Source organism: Passer domesticus, chromosome 10 (assembly GCF_036417665.1).
Source record: "Passer domesticus isolate bPasDom1 chromosome 10, bPasDom1.hap1, whole genome shotgun sequence".
Classification (NCBI taxonomy): Eukaryota; Metazoa; Chordata; class Aves; order Passeriformes; family Passeridae; genus Passer; species Passer domesticus.
Window position 1 is genome coordinate 34,038,459 of NC_087483.1, and position 22,082 is coordinate 34,060,540.

General features: G+C 44.2%; 1 protein-coding gene across 3 annotated transcripts in view; it reads right to left on the minus strand.

Annotated features, from left to right (window-relative positions):
- Positions 1–22,082, minus strand: part of HEG1 (heart development protein with EGF like domains 1) — a 51,694-nt gene continuing 29,612 nt past the window's right edge. For 2 of the 3 annotated variants that reach the window (XM_064435055.1, XM_064435054.1), the window contains exons 12-21: positions 20,679–20,798; positions 18,986–19,080; positions 18,148–18,206; positions 17,570–17,730; positions 15,741–15,875; positions 11,043–11,085; positions 10,903–10,940; positions 10,326–10,413; positions 8,694–8,868; positions 1–7,126 (exon numbers count right to left, since the gene is read on the minus strand). In XM_064435055.1, coding sequence (XP_064291125.1) covers positions 6,977–7,126; positions 8,694–8,868; positions 10,326–10,413; positions 10,903–10,940; positions 11,043–11,085; positions 15,741–15,875; positions 17,570–17,730; positions 18,148–18,206; positions 18,986–19,080; positions 20,679–20,798 — 1,064 coding nt within the window. In that variant the 3' untranslated portion in view covers positions 1–6,976. The remainder of the gene's footprint in view (positions 7,127–8,693; positions 8,869–10,325; positions 10,414–10,902; positions 10,941–11,042; positions 11,086–15,740; positions 15,876–17,569; positions 17,731–18,147; positions 18,207–18,985; positions 19,081–20,678; positions 20,799–22,082) is intronic. The other variant, XM_064435056.1, reaches the window with a different exon arrangement.

A 22,082-nucleotide genomic window follows, 5' to 3' on the forward strand; every position in this document is an offset into this window, starting at 1 on the left:
TAATATTAATTGTTTTATTGTATCCTTTTATGATACTGACTAGAACGCCAGATTTAATAATATTGGATGCAGGTATAAAAATAATCCAATCCTTAAAAATTATATTTTGCTACTACAGTACTGTATAATTAGTGGAGGCTGAAATTATGATACAACTTTAAATAATACTGGTTTGGAAAACATCCTCAGAACCCCAGAAACTTGGAAGCAAACATTCAGAGACAGAGGAAAGGGAGTGGAGCAATGTCAAGAACATAAAGCAGGTTTACATTCAGGTTGTAAAGAAGCACAAACAAATGCTGAAAATTTATCTTTTGGAAGAGAGTTCACAAAAGGTGAGCTTTACTACTGCAGTTCTAAAAGCTGCTTAAATAAATCATTATGATTTTACACACCAAGTTTCACCTTTTACTGGGAGAAAGTCCAGTAGAATTTAATGGGTTTAAAGCAAATAACTGAGTTTAACAGAATTTCCTTTAAAAAGTGAAGGCAGTAAATATTTACCCTGTTCAGCTTCTTTTTTTTTTTTCTTTAAAGTAAACCCATCCTAGCAGATTTTATTGAAGACCTTTTTATGTTCAGCAAATTCTATAGCCATATTCAAGAGAAGTGATCAGTGTTTACTGTATTCCACAGGACTTTTCCATACAGGATTTTGCTGACCTGGGGGCTGCCTGCTGCAGTCATTAACACAAGTAGGACTCCCATCTCTTCTAGCATTTCATTGAAATAGAGACTGAGTGATTTAGGATTTCAATACCACTTTGGAGGAACATCTGGTGCCCTTGCTAGGTATTCCCTCAACAAGGATATTATGCAACACAGACTAGACACAGAAGAGGTGTCATCCCACACTTGATCTCACAGTACTGAAGTCACACTTCTGCAATATAAGTAAGCTTTTTTTTTTTTTTTTTTTTTTTTTAAATTTTGGTACTTCTTCGTGAATTTCTCTCCTGCTTTTCAATTTCAGCAGCTCAAGGGAATGAAGAATTAAATGGGAATTGAAAATGTCCCAAACTCTTACAAGCATAGGACATACCCCTTCTGAAATCAGGAGACCTTGCTTAATTTCTAAAGGGACAGGCAAGAGCGATCTGCAGAGCAGTTGCTATGTGTGACAGCAGGAAGCTTCTCTACATCCCTAGATATTACATGACAGGAAAGAGGCTGGCTGACCTGTAAAACAACTACACAAAATTCACATTCACTCTCTTCCCTGGAAACTGTTTCCAATCTTGAAGCTGTTTTGTTCATAACACAGGTCCCGCTACAGTAATAAGGATGCTTTAAAAAAAATAGATACAACATGGAAAGGCAGGAACAGTATCACAGAAATAGGAAGACAGAGCCATGGGAAAGCATGTACTACAGGCAGGTGATCCTGGTGGTGGAGTAATTCAGGCCTAAAAAAAACTTCTTTACAGTCCATGGGAGAGTTGCCCCAGTCACTGTAGGGATGCTGGATTGCATCCTTTGTGTGTAAAGAGGAAAAAACATTAGTCAGCATAGGAAGAGCATTTAACTAAAATGCATCCGTTCTCGCTAATTTAAGGAAGAAAGCTAAAGATTACTATTAGGGAATGAAAATTCCAGCTGGATTTGGAATGGATATGGCCATTGACCAGCAGCAGAGATGAGTCCTGGGAAAGCAACTTGGCGAATCTGCAGCAGTGTCCAAACCCACTCTGTGCTCACTCAGGTCCCAGCAAACAACCTATACAAGCACTGGCACAAACTATTTCACAATGATAAATACCTCTCTCTAACTGCAATTTATTGCTATTTTTAAAGCCTTTTACTACCCTGCAGCATGGAGGCAGATAACTTTCATAAAGCTGCTCATGAGCAGTAACTCAGTACATGACTGTGCCAGTGGGTCTTATGGGAAATGCCATGGGAGCAATGAGATTCATTGCTGCTATAAAACCTAATGCTTCCAGTGTGGAGGAAAACCTGGCCCACTTTTTCCACTTACAGCCCAATTCAGTGGTTTCAACAGTATGAAAAAAGAACCCTGATTTCCCCAGTGCAGCTGGAAGGACTGGCCAGGGCAAGCAGCAGGACACAGGAAGACTGTATGTTCAAGATGCCTTTTGAAAGATTCCTCAAATGTGTGTTTTGCTGATCAGTTCACTGGGACTGCCTCTCCTATGCTGACTGTCAGGGGTATTTTTGTGGGTAAGGCATTTTGTCAGTATAACTGGCAGAGCACCATAGCAGCAAACACATGCCTCTCACAACTTTTCCTGTCAAGCAACAGAATTAGCATCTTCTCCCAAATGTAATTAAAAATACACCCACACAACTGCCCATGGGTCATTGCTGACTTCTCCCCTGACTTTCCACAGCAGCCAGGAGCAATAGCAGATTTATGAGCAGTGTTGGTGTAGCTTTAATTCCTTTCCCCACATCTGGCTAAACCACTTGCATTCTCCATACCAAAAACATGCCACTTCCCTCCTATTCTCTCACATAGTGGAGAGTGATTCCCCTTGGCAAAAACATCCAGTGTGCTCAAAATTTTCAATTTTGAAAATTGTAGCTAGAAGTAATCTAAAAGAGAGATGAGAAATAAGCTGCATGTATGTAGACATCCTACAGGGAGTTAGGTTGTGAACAGAGAAGCATCTGATTTTGAAAGTGGTCTTGAGGGCACATAGAGACCCTTCCTATACCCAAGAGGAGTAACAAGCCCCACTCCACTGCCAAAGGGCACTTTGTTCATGGCAGACACAGAGAGGATCCTGGTGGCAGCTTTACAATATTAAACCTAATATTAACCTGCACTGAAACTCTGCCCACATCCCTACTGCGGCTGGGCGAGTCAGTACTGCTGGGGTGAGGCAGTGAACACTGCAGTAAAATAACCATCAAAAACTGTGACACAGCACAGCGCACTGCACCCACCCCTGCTGTCCCAGTGGAGCTGGGAGTGGGTGGTGCCTGGCTGAAGACAAGCACTGCAGCACAGGTTGCAGCTGGGCTGGTGGAGACCCAGGGGCTGAATCACCCCAGGCTGCCTCTGTCACCTTCCCAAAAGCTTCCCGGAACACTCTGGGGGAAAGAACCTGCACTCATCTGGGTGCTGACTCCTCCTGCCTAAACCCCTCCCTTGCCTGCTGGGCAGGGCCTCCTAAGACACCCAGAGAAGGTGTGGCAGGCCAGGAGAGACCCTTCTCCTCCTCTTCCTCCTCCTGTGGACTATGCCTTGGCTCTGAGACTCCTTTCTTACCCAAATAGGTCAGGCTGTAATGGATAAACCCTCATAAGAAATGCCCCAATGTTTACCTCCACTGGAAGAGAGAAAATTTCAGTGCAATGACACTCTTTCAGAAAATTCCAAGTTTTGCAGTCCTCACTCAGAAAATCTTGCTGGATTTACTGAGACTCTTTTCTCTCCAGATGCAATTCAATAAGAATTTGAAGACCATTAAGGTATTAAAATTATTACTTGCAAACTTTTGTGTGCTCTCATTAGAAATAGCCCTATCTCAATTCCACTCAAATCCCTTGCAATTTGCAGTGTGCTGGGAAATACAGACCAGAAGTTTTGTTCATGTACTCTTTGTGCAGAAGAACTGACCTGCAATTGTGAGTTGGTGTGCCATACTTTGTCCTTTGTACTTGACACGCAGAAGTTCATCTCCTAGCCTTTGAACTAACCAAGCAGTTAAACATCTTTGCCTATAAGCACAGGCCTAAATGCTTCCCCATCTGAAGAAATGCTGGCACATGGGTAAATCATGGGATTCTCGTCATTGCTGGGACACCTCCTTATCACAAGCTGCTTTACTCAAAAGGGACAAAGTCCAGTGCTTGTCTATAGGCTTTGGATTTATATTTAGCATGAATTGCATCTTCTTCTTTTCTTTTGTAACAAAAATATAGCTCTGCTCCATACCAGGGAAAAGGCAGTCCTTTCTGTCCTGGATGAAAACTCTGATCAGCGTGGCAGGGAACATCTAATTCTTGTGCTTTACCTGTTGCAATATCTTGGACACTAAGTAGAGCCTTCCTTAAATACAGTTCCTTAGGCATCTGTACTTCCCATGAGCATGCATTCCTTTCCCCCCACAGCTAAGATCAGCTGTGCACTGCCAGCTGCCAGGCTGATTATGGATCAGACAGGTGTGAAGTTGCATGCATTGTCACCAAAAGTTCACGTAAGTGCAGAGGATACTGCCCTAGGTGTCTATAAAGCTCTGTCTCTCTGCAAGCTCACACTGCTGCTTCTACACAGAAGACAAGAGCTGAGGCATAAAAAAGACACTGTGTTTGTGTGCTGTGGCTGATGCACTAAACTGTGCCTTCTCAAGCACATCTGTGGCACCTTTCCTGTCTTGAAGTTTTGAGAAAACAGAGGCAACTGTGAGCAGGGACCAGAAACCTCTAAGCCACCACAGCTTATAATTGCCCGTTGCTGTCTCACTTCCCTCTGGATACCCGTTACTGACCTTTGGTAAGGAACACAACAGCCTTTAAAGTGCTGGCAAAGGATCTGGGAACTCACACCATCTGTAGGATGCAAGTACCTGCTCCCTGATGGAGAGCTCCTCATCACCCCAGGTTTGCCTCCAGTGAGCAGCCACACAACACAGGAGCATCTGAACTGGGCCTAGGCATTTTGGGGGATGCACCCCATTATCCTCAGTGTTTCAGTGAGCTGAGCTACCTATGAACTTAGTTGTAGGCACTGTGTCTTTTAAAGCATGTCTGGGGAGAAGGGAACATCAGCTTATGTACATACTAGAGATATGGTGAGTTAGTGACGAAGGAACTGTGCTATTTGTTATCCTTACACAAGCAGCCACCTTGAATTAAAAGTACATTCACATTCAAGAGGAGAAACTGCATCTGGACCTTGTATCTAAACAGGCTTTGGATGACTCAGATTAACAGTGCAGTAAAGATAAGTGGTAAATATACTTCATGATATTTAATTATATTTCCCGCATGTGAGCCGGAGCAATCCCCAGCACAAATGCAGGCTGTTGGAGAATAGAAACTAGCCCTGAGGACTTGGGGTGTTGGTTGGTGAGAAGCAATGACCCAGCAATGTGCTCTCACAGCCAGCTGTGCCCTGGGCAGCACCAGAACCAGGGTGGGGAGGGGATTCTCTCCCTCCCTTCTTACTCTGCCCTCCTGAGAGCCCACCTGCAGTGCTGTGTTCAGTGGTGCCACCAGAAGAAATGAGGCCAGAGGAGGCCACAAAGATGGTCAGAGGCTGGAGCATCTCTCCTATGAAGACAGTCTGAGAAAGTTGGGGCTGTTCAGCCTGGAGAAGAGTAGGCTCCAAGGAGATCTTAGAGAACCTTCCAGTAACCAAAGGAGGCCTACAAGAAAGCTGGAGAGGGACTTATCGCAAGGGCATGTAGGGATAGGACAAGGGAAATTATTTTAAAGCAAAGAAGGTAGATTTGGATTAGTTACAAGAAAGAAATTCTTCATTATGAGAATGGTGAGGCACTGAAACAGGTTGCCCAGAGAAGTTACCCAATCCCTGCAAGTGTTCAAAGCCAAGCTGGATGGGGCTTTGAGAAACCTGGTCTAGTGGAAGGTGTCCGTACTTATGGCAGAGGAGTTGGAAAAAAATTATCTGTAAGATACGTTCCAACCCAACCCATCCCAGGGTTCTGTGATTAGTAAGATCTCTTTCCACATTCACTTTAGGTCAGAATACAGTCCATGAGTTTCAGCCTGGTCTTTGGTGAGAAATGCAGTAACTTACATTCTTCAGCTTCTGCTAATAGGAACGAACACACCTGGGTGAGGAAACTTGCCTGGTCTGAATCACTCGAAACTAAGATGGAAGAAAGAAAAACACTTCAACATAAGTGACCTTTGCTATGCTAGGATTGCAAGCATCATGTTTTTCTCTTCCTTGAATGCAACTGACTGCAGTAAGCCCTCTTTTCCAATGCACTGAAAGTCTCCACAGCGCCTACAAATTCAAGGTGGGCTCTGGGGGCTTGAAAATATATCCCACCTTCAGTGCCCAGAATTCAGGTTCCTCTGCCCAGCCAAGGCTACAGCATTATTACTCCTTCAGAGATTCCTCATAAAAAGCATTCTGAATTCCCATCTCATCTTCTTCTTCCCTGGAAGGAATTATTTAATATTATATTGCTGTGTCTACAGGCATTTAAATCCTTGCAGGGGAACAGAGCCCCAGAGGATCCCATATGGAAGCACCATGATGGCATGTAGTGGCATCACTTCTGAACAATTTGGTTGAAAAAACAAAAACATTCCCTACATACAGAAGGTTTTCAAAGCAGCACAGAGGAACAACTGTGCCTTTTTTCTGTTAAAATTGCAGTGGTGTGACTGACCGTCCTGCACTCCTGGGAGACAATCAACCCATGAATTCAGCCAATATTGCCAGACACCCGGCTTTGCAAGGACCCAGAAATCTGGAGAACTTTTACCAGTATGAAGGTGAGGGCCAGAACACAGGCCAGCTTCCCTGTCCTGCACGAAGCCGACAGCAAGGCAGCGGTCTAGAAGGGAGTGGACAAACTTGCCTGACCAAAAGCAATTGCACAGTGAATCTTTGCATGAAGGGTGGCTAGGAAGACAAGCACAGTCAACAGTGAACGAGATCTGTAAACAAGACACTCCCTAGTGGTATTCAATGCAGAGTGCTGGGCACAGTTCTTCTGCCTGTACTGATCCATGCTTGCCCGTGTAGCGCGAAGAGCGAAGAATGAATAAGGAGTACACGTGTGAGCTTCCCACTGGGTCTTTTAGTGATGTGCTTCTTGAGCCATTCCCTCCTCTTCCTCCTCCTCTCTGATGCTCAGCAACTGTAACTGTCCCTCAGGGCAGCAATGCTCAGCATGAAGTTCAAAGTCCTTCCTATTAAATGGGAAGAGTAAGATTGATGTGGCCTCAACTACCCAGGAGACAGATTGTACCTGGGAATTAAGGGCCACACAACTGTGTCAATCTTCCACTCCCTCTCCACTCTTTGCTAAAAGTAGTCTCTTCTTCTGGTTTCATCACTGATGAAGGATGGATTGTATTGTCCAGGGTAGATGCACGAATGTCGAGATCCAGGCAAACCAGTGTAGGGAGGATAAAGTCCATTTCTTTCCAGTTCAGGATTTCTCAGTCCAGTTGGCTGTATTAGCAAAAAAAAAAAAAAATCAAATAAAAAAGGTCTTATTCTCACACTCAAATCCTTCTTCAGGCACAGCCTTACCACATTTCTTTGCTGTTGGTTCAGTAGCTAGAGGGAACAATGGGATCTCTAATGATCTCTGTAATCTAGAACAATTTTTGCTGTATTGCCTGAAGGGATTATTATGATGAAATCTAATTTCAACATCTGGCCAATGAACAAACTTGAAGCTTACCTGACTCTTCCAAGTGCAGTCTAAGTACACAGTTAATTTTTAATTTGAAAAAAGAAAAAATCTACTGCTGAGGTCAGGTATTGAAACAACTCTCATTAAAAGGATATCGTCCCAGAGCCATCCTTAAAGGAGACAATTATAGAAAATCAAAGGGAGTCTCCTGCTTTGAGTATTACCTGGGCACTTCTCTCCCCATTTACCATAGGTACCTCCTCTCCCAACACAGGCCCTTGAATTATATGTCAAATACAAAACAATCTGACCTTCCTTTCTCTCCTATTCTTGTAACCAAGTAAGGCTCCTGAGGACACTTGGTGGAGGAACACTGATGTCTAAGATCAAGTCTGTACAATCCTTTCACCCACTGAATAACATGAAGCCTCTTGGTTTAATCTGTTACAGAGCAGATCCATGCAAAACCCTCGTCACCTATTGCTTGCTAAAAAGTTTCCATTTCTAGTTCCCAGCATAATGAATCTTTATTTAGTCTAAAAAATTAGGAAATTTGCATTTTTATTTCAAATATCTCATTCTTATTGGAAGCATGAAGGAGAATTGTTTGACTCCTTGCTGTGCAACCCAGTACATTTTCTCACTGAAAAACTTAAAATATAAGCCAAGAAAATAGTAATGCTATCTGTTCTCTGCTCTGGAAAGCAAGGAGACCAGAATGTGTGATTTGGGTGAAATCCTGCAACTTTCACTCTCATGAGGAACCCACACACACTTTAAGTACATGCTGAGAATGAGTGACAGATGATACAGCAGCAGCACAGCTCTGGATACAGCCATTAGCAGATGGTACCAACCATGACATAGCAGCTTGTGCTTGTGCCTTTCTGTGCCCTACACAGCCTGTTACTCCTTATTCCCTCAGAGCTGAAGGGATGCTCCTTATGTACCCTGGAGAGGGAAGGAATGGAGGAAAAGAGGGGTCCTCAGTGACCACCATCTTCCTATTCTGGGGCAAAGTTCCCCAGACAGAGGTTTCAACCTTCCACTTCATCAGTGAGGGTGGACTGGAGAAAACTGCTAACAGGGAACCCTAGCAGTTTATACAAAACCTTTAACTGTCCTTCTGTACTCTAGGATTGCATTTTTAGGGCATTTTTACTAAAATATTCCTAGACATTTCCTCAGCATTCTTCCTAATGACATCTCTTGTGATATTCACCACAAGTAATAGCTAGAGCCCATAGGACTCCTAATGCCTTGCTATGGAAGACATTTGCTTTGCCCTTTTATCTTGCAGGAAAGGGATCTGGACTTCCAAAAATTATCTCTTTCCTGTGTGAGGCACAAAGGGTTAAAAGTTAATCTATGGATAGATACCGAATAATACACATCTGTCATCTGCAACAGGTTCTTGGTGCTTCCATTCTCCTGCATCTCGATGGTCTCTCTGCCCCACTCCTGTGCCCGGGGATTCTTCGGATATTCAGCATAAGGTGACATCTGGAAATCCCCACTCTTGAAAATCAGTTTACTTATGTCATTTTTATTCTTCCTGTTTATAAAAGAATGAGGGAAAGTGAAAACTTACAACTTATCCTGCTGTCTTGTATACACTTCTAGCATGATCACAGGAGAGATCATGACTTGATGTTACGAATCTTGACTGGGAACAAAGATCACCTCACAAGGACTATAGTCCAGCCATCTGCTCTGAAGCCAAGTCAGATATGAAATCAGATCATGCAACTCAGGCCATTATCTGGTGGGCTTTGAAATCTCCAAAGTTACATGGCAACCTCCTGAGCAACTTGTTCCACTGCCTTATTGCTCCTTTGGTGAATGAATTTTTCCCTACATTCAGTCTGAACCCGTCTTGTTGCAGCTATGCCCCTTGTCTCTTAAAAACATGTGTGTCCATCTAAGTCAATGAAAAAATCATGGAAATTGAGGAAGAAAAACATATAGGAGCCCCCATGCTACTAACTATAGCACTTGTTAATTCCTAACTAATTTAGGAATGTTAATTCCTAAGAAGGAAGACCTGCAAGGAGCTGGCCTGAGTGACACCATAGTGACACCAAATGTCCCTCCAGGACTATAATAGTTAATGAGTGGACTTTGGTGACACTTCCAGTTCAGAGCAGAGTATCCTCCAGGGAGTCACATAAGCTGCACAAGGCCAACACTCACAAGATCAGTCCACCCCTGTGGAGATCTGCACTCCGGGCACCTCATCTCCTGGCTGGGGTCTGCTGGCATCCCCCTGGCTGAAAATATGGGGTAACAGGGGCACAACCAAACCACTGCCACATCTGTATTACTGACAAATCCAGCTGCCAACTTCATCAGAGAGCTTTGAAATCCTAGATTTGGGGACTGGAATAGTGGGGAGAGGGTGTTACTGCAAGGCATCCCTTTTCAGATTACATGAATCAGGAAATAGAGCTTCCTAGGCAAGCAAATTTTGTCCAAAGCCACCTGCTAGTATGGGAACGAGGTGTGAGTGTGTGTGTGAGAGGGAGAGACACACAGAGTGAGAGCACATGCAGGACTTGTCCATAAAGGTGAATGAAAATAGCCTTAAATACACTCAAACACCACTTGAGGAACAGCAAGTAACCTCTCCTGTTGCCTAAACTGCTCCTTTCTACTTAGCTTGCGCTTTTGGAGACTGCTTCCTGGCCTCAGAGCCTTACAGCTCTGTGTGGGTAGGACTCCCCTGCCTCTCCATCCTTAGAGGACATGATTTCCAGATGTACCTTTAAGAGACACCCAGTCCATTGTTTAGCCTAGCTGCTGGGGAAAAAAATAAATTAAATTCTCCAAATGAAAGCACAGAGTGATACTTCAGTATATCAGATAAACCCACTTGCTTAGCCTATGTTTTCACCTATGTTTTGGTCCTTAGCTAGGCTATGTTTTAGTCCTTAAGAGCTCACACGGGGAGCTCTGGGTGTGGTGCAATCCACACCCAGAGGAGGATTGAGCCGGGCGGGCAGCGGTACGTACCGGCAGCAGGTGACAATCAGTGCTATGCCCATGACCAGCAGCAGTCCCCCTCCTGCAGCTGCAATCACCACCGTGATGAGCTGGTACGCTGCAGACAGGAGAGACAGAGGCTGAGAAACAGCAGTGTGGTTTTAAACCCCAGTGTAACATATCCACAGTCCCCACGTAAAGGGATTAGCTGCTTATTTCCCACCTTCCCCCCTCCCCATAAGCAATATAGCCTTAAGTGAAATAGGAACAAGTTCTTGTTTCCCTAAGGAATAGATTCCCTTCACTGATAGATCAGAGTAACTCAAATGGATTCACCTTCAAATATCCTGCTTCAAGAATGCCTATAGTGCTATCCTGACAGACTATACAGGGAAAGGAGATCCCCTTTCCTTAGATGACATTAAGTCAGCTTTGTCAAAGAAGGTCCACCAAATGACTTTTAAAGGAAAATGAAGGAACAAAAAACACTGAAAAAAGTAGCATGTACCTACTGCATTTTAGACACAGTCACTTGCAATTTTTTTTTTTTTCAAATCTCCTACTTCTGACACTACAGAAAATGAAAGAAATGAAATTTGGTACTCACGGTTTCCACAGTTGAATCCACCCAAGCCAAAGGGACAGCTGGGAACAGAGAACAACAGGGAGTTTCAGCAGCTCAGTTGTGCCAACAGGTCACCAGAGCAAGGATGGTGGGGTGGGAGGAGGGCAGAACAGTCACCATACCTCACACAGGTCTCGTTTTCCAGCTTGTATCCATCTTCACAGGCTGAAAGCAGAGAGAAGGGCCGTGAGCACCGCGCAGTGGAGCCGGCAGGGATTTCCCAGCGCCTCGGCTCCACGGCCCGGGCTGCACGGCAGGAATGCAGGAATGCCGTGCGCTCGGCTGCATGTCCTCTGCTTTGGGGAAAGCATCGTGCACTAAAGGTGAATAAGGTAAATAATACCTCCTGCTGGCTTTAATGGAACCATTTCAGGGCTTCCAAGCGGAGCCAGTGTGGAGCCTGGCACAGGGAGGGCTGCTGGCAGCGTAATTCCCAGTAGAGCTTCTTGCCCAAATGAAAACTCACTGCACACTCCCTTCACACAAAATGGCAATGTAAAAGATGTGCAAGTGCCTCCAGTTTTCATTTTGAAAGCCCACTTAAACTATGCTGCTTTAGCATTGGTGCATGTTATTAATTACATTTAAATGTTAGTACTGCAACAAGACATTATGCAAACACAGCCAGAGTAACCCGAAGTGGGATGCTAATGTTTAGGGTTTTTTTTCTCGTATCACCTTTTTTTCTGATTTTTCAAATTTGCAGTTAAATCAAATTTTGAGATATCATATTTTACTATACAATAAAAATTAAATTTATTAGGTCTAAATAATCCAGAAAACTGCTATGTGCAAAATGTTGGTGAAAAACTGAAACCATCACTTCAAAATAAAATAATTACCATGCTTATGGACAGCAATCCTAAATTATCTGAGGAAATTATACTACCCTTCTGATGAACAGCAAAGGGGATGATACATTGGACACACAACTATAAGGTTCAAATTACTGGTAAGATCACTGCTTTTCTCATCAATAGTCCCAGCAGAGCTCAGGCAGATCTGCTGCCTTTCACAGAGGCAGTGAAGGTTGGTCACTCAAAGGCCTGGGCAGAAGTGACACAGACAGTCACTTTGGGCAGAGGGACAAGCCAGGGTTAGCAAAGGCAGCAGCCCTTGGGGGTCTGCAAGTCATCACCTGAGGGTCTGGTAAAATCCTGTAGCACATTCCACAGGGAATTGCTCAATGAAAACAAAATGCTCATGGATTTTTCCCCCATTAAACACTTTTGCTTAAAACTGTCACAGAATTTCCCTAAATTTAATTCCAGTTTCAAATCAAATAGTTGGACTGGAGCTACATTTTAAAGAAACACTCAAGACTCATTTAATATTTTCAGTGACAGACAATAAACCACAGCACTGGGTCAGAAGCTCACAAAATTAATTTTCCTCAGCCATTAAAAACATTCACCTTCTTTCTGGTCTGAATTACCCCCGTGTCAAATTCCAGACTTTGGATGTTTACTTATTAGATTGGAAAAGGTTATATGATCAGATTTCTCCTCCTCACCACCAAATCACTCCTTTATCTTTAATAAAGGCAAGGCCACTGAGATCTTTGAATCTCCCTAATTATTGCAGCTTTTCTCTGAACACTCACAGGTTCTCTTTGACCCTTTTGATTTCTAGCTCCCCGAAAGAGATGTTGCAAGCCCAGGGATAACAACATTTCCCATCTTCTGCCTACCTCACATCCTCAGAATGTGTGGACACACAAGACTGCTGCACTCACACCACTTCTGTGGCTGTAGACACAGCCTTGCTGTAGCAAGTGGCACCAATGATGGTGGGGGACTGATGCCCACAATACCTGGTCTTGCACACCTTTCTTTGCCCTATGTAGCCCCACTACTCCTCCACCACCTCCCTCATTCCCTTTATTTTTCCAGAGCTGGGGGTGGGGAAGGTGAAGCTCATTACACAGCCCCCCTGCTGCATCACACTGTGATGCTTTTTGTACTAGTTGTATTTTTCTCCATCTAAGATTATTTCTTTGAAGTAAAGGCTCAGAGGTAACTGTGAAAGAGTTAAGAGCCCCAGTCAGCAAACAGCCAGGGCAAGGATAGTAAATCCCAAAGAATTCTTGCCTGGCTCATTCATCTCACTGGGGCATTGGCTAAAGGAGACTGGATGGGTTGCTCCTTTCACTTGCTAGCAAAAGCCAGCTGAAAACATCATGGAGTGAACATTCCACCACAGGACTGGGCAGTAACAAAGTGTGCAGTGGAAGGGAGGGAGGCACCACCTCACAGCTCACAGAGATGCCTTCTCTAATGAGCACAGCAGCCCTGTGCATCCAGCCCAGCACCTGCATGTTGGGAAGGCTGCAGGAGCAGGCACACAGGTGCTCGAGCCCACCCTAAGCTCAGCAATGAGTGAGGCACAAAGACCTTGAGCAGTTTCAAAGCTGGAGCTGTGCCACGGGCAGGAGCAGCCCTGGGTCCTTGCTGGCACGCAGCTCTCAGGTCAGGAGGATAGAGGAGCACAAAAGAGGAAAAGCAAGATCCTGAATATGCGTTTCTGTCTTACTTAAAAACTTGGTGCTTATGTATTTTCCTCTCCTCCCTGTGTCTTTTCCTGCCACTTTGCTTTCTCCTTTGGCATGTTTGCTGCTCCTTTGAAGAGGTTCCCGGGAGAGCTGTCACTGTCACACTCACTTGGCAAGATTCCAAACAAAAGCAGGGAACAGAGGAAAGGCCTAAGTGTCAGGGGCCAAGCAAAGCTGTTGAGTTGTGCTCCTCAACCTAGGATTCCTTTGCCTTCCCAAAAGGCACTCAGGGGTCTCTTTGGAAACCCGCTTTGCTGCTCCTTGCTTCACTCCAGAAACACTCTGTACTAGTAAAAATAGCATGCCCTTGAAAAGCTGGCACATCAGGTTTGCTGCTCTGTTACTGAAATAGCCCTGAAGAAACTGAGAAGGCTGAAAATCAGCAGAGACCCAGAGGCACTGAACAGAACAGCAATGGGTACATGTTGGACCTCCTGTGGCTCAGAGACCCAACCCTTGCCCAGCCCATGGCATGCTTTCCCAAGCAGGTCCCCAAGGACAGATGCTGCAAGGAGGACAGAACAAATCCTGTGGGTCAGGGCAGCCAATTCTCCCAGCCTTCCCACGGGGGAGACCGGACAGGGCAGCACAATAGCCATTTCCCTCTTTGCAAAGACTATAATTGGAGCTACTAGACCACATTTTCACAACCCACAATGAGGGTCGGATGCTCACGAGACCTTGGTTCCTGTTTAGGCACTAAAAGGGCAGAGGTTTTCAAAGAGGCTGGTATATTGTATGCTATATTTATCAGCAAAATAGCCCTAAATATCAAAATGGGGGCCCATAGCTTGGCTTTCGGAAAAGCCTTTAAAAATCCCAACCACCTGGCTTGCCCAGATGGGCACAAGTGATAATGAAAATCTGGTCTCTTGTCAGCACTGACTGCACCATGCAGTCAGTGCTGCCCTCATGCCTCTGCACTACAGCCTAAATCCAACACCAGCCCTGTCCCTCAGACATTCTCAAGGTGATCAGTAAGATGTTTCCTACTGACAGCAGTGAGATGAAGGTGGAATTAGGGTCTCACTGTTTACAGGTAAGGTTTTAATATTTTGCACAGCAAACAAATTTCCTAAGTATGGAGTAATCATACGTACAAGGTTTTAGACCTCTTAGCCCTCTGCAGCCATCACACCCAAGTGCCTCACAGCCTTTCAGGTATTTATCTTCACTGCTTGGCAAGAGACATGAACAAGACAAATGGAGTAACTTTCCTTAGGTCCCCACTGTCCATGACAGAACAAGAATTGGGTAAAAACCTCTCAAGTTTCAGCTCAGCTCCTCACTCACTACAGAAGCTCCTCTCTGACTCTTTAGGGTTGCTGGAGATGCTCAATATTTCCAAAGAAAAAAAAATCTTCCTCCAACATACAAGCTGAGGGGAAGGGAGGAATACACAAAGGGAAAGGTTTTGTCACAAAGGAGCCACAGAGTGAAGGAGAGGCAGGGCCATGACCTGGCAAGCAGAGGTGCCCATCTCTGAGCTGTCCCTCCCAGAATCTGTAGCACATGAGTTATTTCCAGGCACATTTTTCTCACTCTCAGATTTGGAACCGACACAACATCTCCACCTATTTCAAGAGCAACCCAGCAGGCAGTGCCAGAAGCAATATATTACCACTACTGCAATTGTTATTGATATGTCATCAGAAAAGCTTTACAGCAACCACAAACTAGGGAATGGACACCCTGATCCTCCAGAAGTAATTTTCAACACTGGCATGTAAAGACTTTGCTTAAAATGCAGCAAAATCAGATTTGTTGATCTGAGGAGTAGCTAAAAAATAACACAATCTTTAAGCTTAAAATTTCTATTTGGGACCCACCTGAAAAATAAATTCACAATAATTTTCAGATACAATTTTTTAAAATACTGATGATATATTAATGTAAGCTTTTGAGTTTAAAGCACTTTCCCTAAGTTCACGGAGAGTTCAGACAAAATCAAAACAGGCAGAGACACACGTCATCTCTGCTCTGTGCCACTGAACTGGAGCCCAAAGCAGCCAGGCCCCTTTCTCCCTCTCCTCAATCACTGTGACTCACAGCATGCTCCAGAAAGAGATAATATTATTCCTAGAGAGAGACTGTGTCTTCAGTGTCTGCTGAAAAGCCCCCTAACTAAATAAAAGAAATTTGAGCTGCTAATATTTATTCATAATATTGAGGGTTTTGCACGCACAGCACTACATCCACACACTCATTTCCACTGGAAGAAAAACTTTGAGGAAAATTCAGGCAAAGTACACCACATAAAGAGCAATACCTCTGCAGGAGTGGTCCATCTTGTTGTATTTGAAGTACCCACTTTTGCACTGGCAGAGAGCGACCCCATCAAAGTCGGTGCATTCTGAAGTTTCCTTGTCACATTCAGGGTCCTTCTGTCTGCACAAGCTGCCAGCTGTTGGGAAGAGGTGGCCAACATCAGCATGATTTTCTCTGAAACCACCATTATGCACATTTGCTTTCCACAGGCATCCCATTCAGCTGATGTGCTGCTTTAATCTATTTTTTTTTCAGTAATATTTGTTCCATTAGGAAGGAGTCAGCATTACCCAATGTCATCATTTCTTGTGTATCTATTCATTTGTACAGGCAAATAGAGAAATAGAGGGGGTGAATAATAAATGTTTCAGTTCAGAAATAGAAGGGGAAATAAAAAAGGGAAATCTGGTTTGGCTCAAGCTCAAACACATTAATCCCCTGACAGTTCAATTTTTAAGTTTATATCAAGCAAAAAATTTTGCTTACACCAAACCAATTCTTTTCCATTTCAGTATTAAGCACTGGACTTTTTCATTTCTCAAACAGAAAATTTACACTTTCATTTACATTACTTTGAAGCAGTGTTTTAATTTAGAAAGTCAGACTTGTTACAATGAGCATTCAGCAAAACTGTGGATAAATGATGGAAATCACATCAAATTTACATTTTTACTGGAAGGTCAAACTAAATGGAATTAATAAATATTTGTGAGATTTAAGATTTTATGGAAAATATGTCACTCATTTGGCACTCTCCTTTTATAAACCTTTCCTTGCTAGATCATTTTTTTTAACTGACATTTTCTTTTAGGTACTTACACAAGAATATAATTTGTTTCTTTCTCTGCTTATTTAGAAGTTGACTTTACAGAAGCACTGTATCAGAGGTAATGGGTAGGAATAATCCAAGCAGGTTTGCCCAAATAATTTAAAGCAATCCATGGCTTTAAATGGCTTTATGGCTTTAAATACAGCACACTGCAATAAAAGCACACACTGAACTTCTCATCTGCATGTTTATTTTGTCAAAATATTACTGGGGGTTTCCCACTAAACCTAGGCTAAGTGTTGCCACCGTTCATCCTCCTCGAGGCCAAACATTAAAGCCTTGAACCAAAAGTCACAAAACACCACGTGCAGCAGTTTCCTTGCAGGAAACTCTTTCAGGGATCCTGAGGTACCTCTCACAGATAAATCTCCTCCCTCAGGAAGTGAGAGCTGGGCAATGCCAGGGCACAGCACTGGGGTCCACCTGGAGAAGGGGACGCACAACACCGGTGTCCTTCTCCACATCTTTCTGTGCTGTATCCACACTGCCCTTGGGCAGATGGAGGATCCGGTACAGAAATCACAATTCTCACTAACTGTGAACTATTTTACAACCTGCAGCACTGAAACTGGGCAGGCAGGAGAGCAGACCATGCAGCCTCCAGCAGCTCCAATCGAGCTCAGCAGCAGGGTTTTGTCTCTTGGCTTTCACACCATTTCCCTGGCTCCCAGCCACACATGTGAAATTAAGAGTTACAGCTTTTTGATCTAGCTGGGCCCAGTGTCACATCCCAGAGATGAAAGGTTGCCCTACAACGTCTCTAATCCTCTGCTGCACAATATTTTCACAGAGAGGCAGATTTCTCACACATGTGGCAAAGATAAAGCTTGGTATCTGCATTCCTTTTTTACTGGGAGGTTCTTAAGATGACTCCCATTTAAGTAAGATAAAAAGATACAGAGGGATTTTTCCAAATGACAAAACGTTGTCCCCCTTTTATTAAAGGAGCCAAATAAAACATCCCTTTCCCCTCCTGCCAAGTCCTTCCAGATGCTATTTACCTCTGTGGAGTGATTTCAGGCTTGATATGAACTGGCAGGCTTCAGTGGGGGATTTGCAAGCTTGAATGTAGCTTTTCACACTGCCGATAACATCGAAGAAAGTCACGTTGGATGCTAAAGAGAACGTGGATTGCACTGAAACGTGCACAAAATTTGCCTCCCTAACAAAAAAAAAAAACAAAACAAAGCAGCCCTGAGTATCACAGGTCAGTTTGACGTCATGATTAGCACCTCATACATAGGAGTGCTATTAACACAAGAGATCCTTATCACAGATACAGCGCTGTAATAGACCTTAAAACCAGGACTAACCACTACACAGAGAGGAGAATATGGAGCTGGAAGGGATGCTGGCTTTGGAACCAGCCACAAATCCCTCCTGAGCAGGCCATCCCCAAGCTGCTCAGGACAGGAAGAGAATACCAGGTGAGCCTGGCAAGCTGGTCAGGCATTCTTCATGCCCTGTACCACTGCCAGGCTTGCATCAATCACTGACTTAAAATGGAGAGTGTGGCTCTCAAGCTGAATATCCCAAATGCTCAAGTTTCTCATTCTTCCCCTGGTAGCCTCAGCCTTACCTGCTTGCCTTAACTGTGGAGTGGTGGTATCCTGGCAAGCCTGACAGCGATGCATTGAGCTGCAAGGAGGGAGAGAGCAGCTGTTAGTGCCCAGGGCATGATGGCAGGAGGCAGCCCCATGGGATGTAGCATGGGACAGTCTTCCTGGGTCACTGACACCATCCCCTGTGTTTCCCAGAGATGCCTGCTGAGACCAAGGAGGCTCTGAGCATCCCAGAGGTTCATCTGCTCTATAAGAGAGATGCACTGCTCTGTTGTCAGTAAGGAGTGGACAAAGTCACTGTTGCACAGCCTTGGACAAGAACAAAGCCCCAGGGATTTTGACATGAGCGTCTGCCTGTGGCCCTGCTGTGTAATGACCACAAAGGTCAGGGATGAGCCAGATGCCAGCAGGGAGAGAGCCCCGTGCAAGGCCAACCTCAAAGCAGCACCCTTGGAGACTGACCCTGGATCTGGGCAGCTGCTTGTATTTACTCCCCAGCACAAGCTGTGCAGGCAGCATCACAGTGACTCCACCCAGCACCTCCTTCCTTTGGCAGCATCTCCAAATCACCTGCTCCCAAGAGCTGGAATTAAGTGCACCCATCCCAGCAACCACTAACAGGATGAACTTGTGCACACAGTGATCTGGATAAGAACTGCACAGGGATGTGGAGATGATCCCCAGCCCATGGGTCTTTTTGGAGCTATTGATGGCACAGCCTTTGGGGAAGCCAACAGCCTGTCCAGCACTGGCTCTCAGCTGACCAGGAGCCACATGGCTAAAACTGAATGGCTGGGAAATGTGATAATCACAAGAAGAATGAAGGAGACTTGTCCCACCAGCAAGGACACTCACCACCTCCAGGATCTCCCTCTCGATGTGGAAGAGCTCTGTGTATTTCCCATGAGTGATATTAAGTTTCAGGGGAACCTTGCCAATAAATATTCTCACTAAAAAGTAAAATAAGACAAGTTAGTTGGAGCACATCTCTGTGCCATGTGTAAATGTGGTTTTATCTGCCTTACATGAGAGACTGTTTGCATGGAAAATCCCTTTACAAGGCATACAGAAAACTCAGATCTGAGAGTCACTGCCCCAATAAAGCAAAGTCACAGCCTTGGGTTTTTTTCCCAAGGGTTGCTGCAATGTTCCCACAGCCCCAGTCAAATTCCAGAGTTCGGTGCTGCTGAACAGACAGCATTTCACTTCAGTGTTCATACATTTCATGCAGAAGCACAGACTAACTTAAATAGATTCCTGAGCACAGAGAGAGATGGGTAAATTTAGTAAAAAAACAGTGTCAGGTACCAAAGCTATTTATGATAGTTGGGGGTCAAATTATGTCAAATCTCTTACTCTTCCCTGCAATGGATGGAAATCAAATCAGCAAGTCAAAATAAAACACTGTAGAAAGGACATTTTCATTTTTCAAACTGCTGGAGAGAATGAGCAATGACATTTGAAAAGAGGTCCAAAAGATGCATTTTTCTGTGCTTAGATTCATATTTGATTCACAGCAGCAGAATGCAATAATCTGAGTTGTCCAGACTTGCAGAGATAATATCCCTAAATCTTGTATTAAGTGTCATGAGATACTCAGTGGACTGAGAACTCAGAATTCCAGCTTTATGTTCCACCACAAAAACAAATACAGTTGCAGATAACATTATAAAGTCTCCAGTTCTTTCCCATTTTTTTCCATCCACTGAACCTATCTTCACCACAAACTGTGTATCAGACATCTCTAATGTAACAACTCCAGACAAAAATTATGAGAATCACCTTCACAGTGTTTATATAATCTGTCCATACTCCAGTTCAAGGCATAATCAAAACAAGTCTCTAAATTAGAAGCTGACATATTCCAACTTGAAGAAATATTCCAAAACACTCTTCAGGGACACCTCACCCATGTTTCCTTAGCAAAATTTCCATGCCTCTAATCTTCGTTGATTAAGGGTCAAAAGAAAATCTAGGAAAACAATTTCCCCTTCACAATGGAATATTGTAAGTCCTTGAGACTGAGAGTCCTCTGATAGAAAAGAAGGGGTCAGAACCCGAGTTCCAGCTAATAACTGTGCTGCTCAAAAAATGCTAAAGGTATGAAACAAGACCTTGATCTTACAAAGACTTTCACCACGGCTGCTTAACTTTGCACACATGGCTGATCCCGCTGAAGCCAGGTTACACAACAGCCCCACTCACTTCTCCCAAGCCAAGAGTTTGCAGGGCTGATAAGCTGCTGAATGCTTTTTGGGAGTTTTAAGACACATCAGGAACAGGGGCACATCTGTCCTGACTAACAAGCCTGAGCCCACCACTCCCTTGCTGCGTTTTTAAGAAGCATTCAGATATCTCTGCCTGCTCCCCAGGCAGCCCAATACGACAGCATCAGACACCACACTTGTATAAACACTAAAAGGCTCTGATAAAAGAGGTGGCTGGGAGGAACATTAAGCTCCTGAACTACTTTGAGCCTAAGTCAATTTATTTTAGAAGATTAAAGATAATTATTTCCATCCCTGTTTTTTCATTTTTGTTTTCTTACCTAAATTGCACTTCCCTTTTTCCAGCTCATATCCAAGAGGACACTGACAGATATAGGAGCCATGGGTGTTGTTGCAGGTGGCCAGTGCAGGACAAGGGTTGGAAAGACATTTATCCACCTCTATAAAAGTTAAAAAAAAAAAAAAGTAAAAAAAAAAAAACCACACAGATTATACTTACAGAATCATAAAAATCATCAGCTGTTGGGCTAAAAGAGATGAAGTTGGCTCCCCATCTGTGACTCCCTGAGCATTATCAGATGCTTCATTGCATCATTTGCACTTACTATTTATGCTGTTCCTAATTATTCTGTTGGAGCTGAAAGAATAAATATAAACCACTTGAATATTCATTCAAAAGCCCTTGAGGTCTAGCATGGATCCATGTTAATGTAGACATCCAACTGATCTATAGCACTGCCCATCAGAAGATCTCAGGGCTCTTTCCAAAGACAAACAACCCAACAGTTTATGCATGACAAGACCACAAAAGGGACCTCAACAGCCCAAGTCAGACATGTGGGGGTGGACTCCTTCACCAAAGTCCTGCCCTTTTCATCCAAGCCCTGTTTCTCTGCTCCAAAGGCAGTGCTTGAGCACTGATCCAGTCTGTAGATTACCCAGTAATGGTGGAGGCAGCCCTGGCTGCAATCACCTCCTTCTCCAGAGCTCCTCCATGCCAGCCTGGGCATGGTCACAGCAGTGATTCCTGCCTGTGCCACCACTCCAGTGCCCTTCCTGCTGGGTGAGCAAGAGCCTGGGGAGCAGACACCACTGTGAGAATACAGTGCCTCAGGGGATTAAGGACTGTACTCTCAGATACTTCATAGATTACACAACTGCAAATTCTGAAAAATATATCCAATATTTCCTCTTGAAAAAAAAAGGAAAAATGTGTCTTTGTCAAAAAGCTCTTCTTGCTGTGTCTATGACTCACATGAGCACAAATACACATCACACACATCCACAAGGACAGACCACAGGCAGGGCTGGGGACTTGTCAGTGACAGGGCTCTACAAGACCAGCAAGACATCTTACACAGCACTTGTACCTATCTTGTGGCTGCTGCTGCTGAGTGCTGCAGCAGAGGCAGGAAGCACAGGCTCTGTGGTTAAAGCATGAAGCACAAGAGCCAAACCCATGTGTGCATTTCTGTTGGCACTGCAATAACCCACAGCACCTCACAGACCTGACAGCTCCCAGCCAAACCCTGCCCTGGGACACACCACCAATGCAATCTCATGCCTGGACTAGCCTGGCACAGCTACCTCAGCATCAGTGAGAAGCACATTTGGTGACTCTAATCTAAGCAGCCAGAAATTAGTGGGTGTGATTTCAAACAAGGCTTTCACTTTGCCATCCTTCAGTTTGTGCTTTGCATAGCAGAGACCAGGGCAGCCACTCT